Source organism: Tupaia chinensis, unplaced genomic scaffold, assembly GCF_000334495.1.
Source record: "Tupaia chinensis unplaced genomic scaffold, TupChi_1.0 Scaffold000180_1, whole genome shotgun sequence".
NCBI lineage: Eukaryota > Metazoa > Chordata > Mammalia > Scandentia > Tupaiidae > Tupaia > Tupaia belangeri.
Window position 1 is genome coordinate 956,499 of NW_006159655.1, and position 5,228 is coordinate 961,726.

A 5,228-nucleotide genomic window follows, 5' to 3' on the forward strand; every position below is an offset into this window, starting at 1 on the left:
CACTCCACTCCAGTCTCTGCCGTGTTTTTACATTTTCTTCTCCATGTGTCTGTCCTCTTCTATCTGTGAAATCTCCCTCTGCATCTACCTTATAAGGGCACCTAATGGAATTCGGGACTTAACTGAATAATCCAAAATAATCTCCTCATCTTAAAATGACTGCATTTGCAAGGACCCTTTTTCAAAATAAGGTAATCATTTCTGAGTTCCAGAGATTAGGACTTAGATACTTGGGTGGCCATTATTAAACCTTCTATATGTCTGGGGTTTGAAGCCAAGAGAGACCTAACCTAAGAATACATGCTGCCAAATATGTATATATATTTCATCCTGGCACTTGTTTGTTTCTATTCCAATCTGACTTTTTGAAGTCTTTTTAGTTAGGTAATGATAGTATAGTATGTGCGTGTACACATACCTATATACACACACAGATATATTCATAAATATAATGTCTTATTATAAATATTTAGTATACTTTGTAATTAACAAGCCAGATACTTGATCTCTGCCTGCCTCAGTTGGCTGTAACTATCCTATCATCTGTCACTACTGCCTAAGAAGTTCTGCAGCTGAAAATAATTGGAAAAAAAGAGGCATAGCTGGAACTAGCAGATGGCATAATGGTTACATTGCTGGACTCCCATGTAGTCGACTGCCACTTGAGTCCTGGACTCAGCGGCTTAAACTCACACCAGGCACATGTGTGTGTGTGTGTGCCCAAGATTCCGAGAGGAGAATAGAGAAGAGAATGGAGGGGAGCAGCAGTTGGCATAATGGCTATGTCGCTGAACTCCCATGTAGTTGATCACGGTTCGAGTCCCAGACACAATGGCTTAAACTCACGCCAGGTGCATGTGCATGCATGCCCAAGATCCCGAGAGGAGAATGGAGGAGAAGGGATTGTGGAGTGGCCATCCTCCCAGGGGGTGAGTTTTCACTTTCTGTCTCTGTCTCTGTCTTTCTGGTGAATGTACGTGCCCTATAGCAAAAACCTCTCCCCCTAAAAAAGAATGGAGAACAAGGGATTGTGGTGTGGCCATCTGACCTGGGGGGTAATTTCTCACTTTCTGTCTCTTTATTTCTCTCTTATATTTCTGGTGAGCGCACATACCCTATAGCAAAAATCTCTAAAAAAAAAAAAAAGATGATAAAAAACTGCAAGTGCTGTCATTCTTTTTTCTTTGGGGGGGGGAGGATTTTGCTATAGGGCACATGCGCACACCAGAAAGACAGAGAGACAGAAAGCGAGAAATCACACACACACCCCCAGGGGGATGGCCGCACCTCAATCCCTTCTCCTCTCGGGATCTTGGGCAGGCATGCACATGCACCTGGTGGCTTAAACACATGTGCCCGGCATGAGTTTAAGCCACCAGGTCTGGGACTTGAACCATGGTCGACTACATGGGAATCCAGTGACATAGCCATTACACCAACTGCTGGTCCCAATATAAATTTTTTTTAGAATTATTTTATTTAACTTTATGTAGTTAGTTTAATTTGATCAGAGAGGGACAGAGTGAGAGACAGAACATGAGAAAGCAAGCCACCAGACCTGGGACTCAAACCGCAGTCGACCACGTAGGAGTGCAGCGCCCTTAACCACCGTGCCACCTGCTGGTTCCTCACAATAACTATTTTTATGTTTGTAAAAAAACAGACTTGAAAACCATGTGCAAAAGCATCAAAAGCATTGGAACTGAACATTAATACAGATTATTCTTAAGTGTAAAGATTGTAATCATTAAGTGTGAAGCTAGATATATATATATAGTAGTGGCCATAGCAAGTCAGTAGAGACATAAGATTCTGATATAAAACTTTAATTGTATTGTCAAAGATTTTACTAACAAAGTGGGATCAAACAGAATAATTGTAAAAAAAAAAAAAGGGGGGGGGAATTGTGTATAACTTGGAAACTTAGACATCTTACCTATATTTCATAATGGTATCAGGTTTTTTGTAGAAATTAAAGAAACTGAAAATGTGATTCTTTTTCTTTTCTTTGCAGAGCTAGAGTGTGAAACAATAAAACAAGAGAATACTCGACTACAGAATATTGTTGATAACCAGAAGTATTCAGTTGCAGACACTGAGAGAATAAATCATGAAAGAAATGAATTGCAGCAGACTATTAATAAGTTAACCAAGGAACTAGAGTCTGAACAGCAGCAGTTGTGGAATGAGGAGCTAAAATACGCCAGAGGCAAAGAGGCAGTAAGTCATACTCATTTCATAGTGGCAGTACATCACAGCTGGCCTTTGTACAGGTCTATCCTAATTAAGAACAACTCAGAGTAGAATAATTTGGCTAAAGATGGACATTTTCTTAGCCCTTACATTTTACTACAGCACTCTTACCCCTTGTAGTCAATTTACTAACACTCCAGTATTTTGTAGGCAAGTTAGACTATATTTTATAACAATGAATGAAGAAATAAGCCAAAAGTCACCAAGGAAAAAATAATTTTCAAAATTTTCACCTTTGGGGGCCAGCAGATGGCATAGAAGTTACGTCGCTGGACTTCCACATGGTTCAAGTTCCAGACCTGGTGGCTCGAAAGTCAACGCTGGGTGCATATTTGTGCATGCCCAAGATCCTGGGAGGAGAATGGAGGAGAGGGGATTGCGGCATGGCCATCCCTCACCCCACCCCCCTCCCGCCCAGGGAGTAATTTCTCACTTTCCCTCTCACTGCCTCTGTCTGTCTGTCTCTCTCCCCCTACCCCACAGGAGAGTGCACGCACCCTAAGGCAAAAACCTCTCAGGAAAAAAGAAGAAGAAATAGCCTGTGGGGGTGGAACGAAAGTCTTTGAACCTAGAATTTGGTAAACATGAGTTTTAGCCCTGGATTTGCCATATCCCACCTCTGTGAGCTTAGCATGTCATCTCACCTCTCATAATCTCAGTTTACTTATTTGTAAAATGGTGTGTAGTTAGAGTAGTTCAGTGGATGTGAAATTAGTTTCTTCAGCATACATGAATGAAGGTGCCTTTTCTCTCAAGCACTCTGTGGGAAAGGGAAAGTTATGACTCTGGACTACGTGAACTCTGAGTTTAACTAAAATAAGTTGTACTAAAAAAATAATAATAACATTTTTTATTTGGAGGGTCAAGCTGAAAGAAAACATTGTGGAAAGCAGGTAAGCAGCACCCTAGTGGAGCGTCAGAGCAGGGCTGTGAACAGTGTGAAAGAAGAAAGCCTTAGTGTAGTGGGTAGGTAGTAGGTACCTGAAAGTCAGCCAGGAGGGATATTAAAGGATGGTGGCAAAATACAAAAGATTAGCATAAACACTTCATCCCTCATGTTTTAGTTTTTACTATACATGCCAACTCTGACTGGTAGTAGCCTTCTGGGTCTCTTTTAAGCCAGAAATTAAGACTTCATTTAAGATTCACTGTGAGAGTATAATCTTTACAATTTAAATTGACTGGGAAAAGGAGAAAGGAGAGGCACATGTGCCACATGTTTGTTGTCCATGCAGTTAAGCATGATAAAGACCGTGGGTTTGTGAAAGGCATTTTCCTGAGATTAAGAAAGAAAATTTTAGTGAAGATCAGAGCTGTTCCTAGGACCAGTTAACATAAGAACAAACGGGTCTAGGGACCAGCAGTTAGCGTAATGACTATGTCGCTGAACTCCCACATAGCCAACCACAGTTCAAGTCCTGGACCCGGTGGCTTAAACTCACGCTGGGCGCATGTGCTTGCGCGCCCAAGATCCCAAGAGGAGAATGAAGGAGAAGGGATTGTGGCGTGGCCATCCCTCTGGAGGGGTGATTTCTCGTTTTCTGTCTCTCTGTCTCTCTCTTTCTGGTGAGCACATGTGCCCTATAGCAAAAACCTCTCAAAAAAAAGAACAAATGGACCTATAGGCCATAGGAGTTCCTAGAGAGCCACTGTATTATAGTAATAGACATGATTTCCTGGATCCTTAACAGAAACATTTTCAATTTAAGTATTATTACTTTTGAGATCTGATGCATTTTTGGAAATTGCTAATTATTTAAGCAAGTTCCTATTTGTGTTCTTGCATTCGTTTACTCAAACGATTCATTTTTATGGATGAATAATAGCACTGAGAAATTAAGTGTGTATTAAATGGAGGAATCCCTTAACAATTTGGTAAGATATGCATTGTAGGTTTCTTCGGTCTGAAATGTCTTCCAAAGGTTCGACAGACATACTTTCAAGCATATGTAAAGACATCTCTACTTTTAGAAAATAAACTAAAAATGAGGTCAATTTAAAAAAAAATACAAAATCTTTTATCAGTTTCCAAAGGGGGTAAAGTGAAGGTTTAGAAAAATTGGAGGTTGTATTTAAGGGAAAGCCTCTCTGATGACATAAATTTGAACAGAGCCTTGAAGGAGAGCAGGAAAATTAAATATGTTTAAAATATTTTCACCAATACAGTAAATTATTATTTTGAGATTTAAGTAACTACATTTCACTTATTTTTAGGTAAATAGTCTATGCATTGACAAAACTAAGATAGTTTTGGTTTTATAATTTCTCTATCTGGAACCTTAAAAAAAATTTTGTTTTTATCTAAATATAGTATTCCAAAGTATTTGTGAATAGAAGAATAATAACATATTGTTTATTAATTACAGTCTTAAAATTATTCTAATTTAGTATCATAAAACCTTTTATTCTCTATATATTTTAAAACTGCCACCTTTACTTCTAGAAATTACTAAACTACTAAAAACATATATATTTCGTATAAAATTGCAGAAATGCCAGTTGAAAGCCATATGAAACAGGGCTACTTTATTTTTAACATTTCTTTTCTGTTCTCTCCTTACAGATTGAAACACAGTTAGCAGAGTATCACAAATTAGCTAGAAAATTAAAACTTATTCCTAAGGGTGCTGAGAATTCCAAAGGATATGACTTTGAAATTAAGTTTAATCCTGAATCTGGTGCCAACTGCCTTGTCAAGTACAGAGCTCAAGTTTATGTAAGTAATCATGGCTACTTCAAAGGTATTTAAATTATATCATTGGCATCTTTAAGTGTTTGAAATTCTGTCTTTCTTCTTGGTAGGAAAAATCTTCACTCCTTTATATCTAACTCAAAACCTTTTCTACCTCTCTACCTACTTTATCTTATTCAACTAGCCAGTAAAATTTGATTACATAGAAGATAGATACCAGGGAGCCATCCAAGTAGCTCAGTGGTTAAAGTGGCTGGATCCTACATGGCCAGCTGCACCGTTC

The 5,228-nt window shown here is 38.7% G+C and overlaps 1 protein-coding gene across 1 annotated transcript in view; it reads left to right on the forward strand.

The window, feature by feature from the left end:
• The window catches only part of NDC80 (NDC80 kinetochore complex component), a 64,506-nt gene that overhangs the window by 26,954 nt on the left and 32,324 nt on the right, over nucleotides 1-5,228 (forward strand). Inside the window, exons 11-12 of the mRNA XM_006146483.3 lie at nucleotides 2,015-2,220; nucleotides 4,817-4,969. Of these exons, the coding sequence (XP_006146545.1) occupies nucleotides 2,015-2,220; nucleotides 4,817-4,969 (359 nt within the window). The remainder of the gene's footprint in view (nucleotides 1-2,014; nucleotides 2,221-4,816; nucleotides 4,970-5,228) is intronic.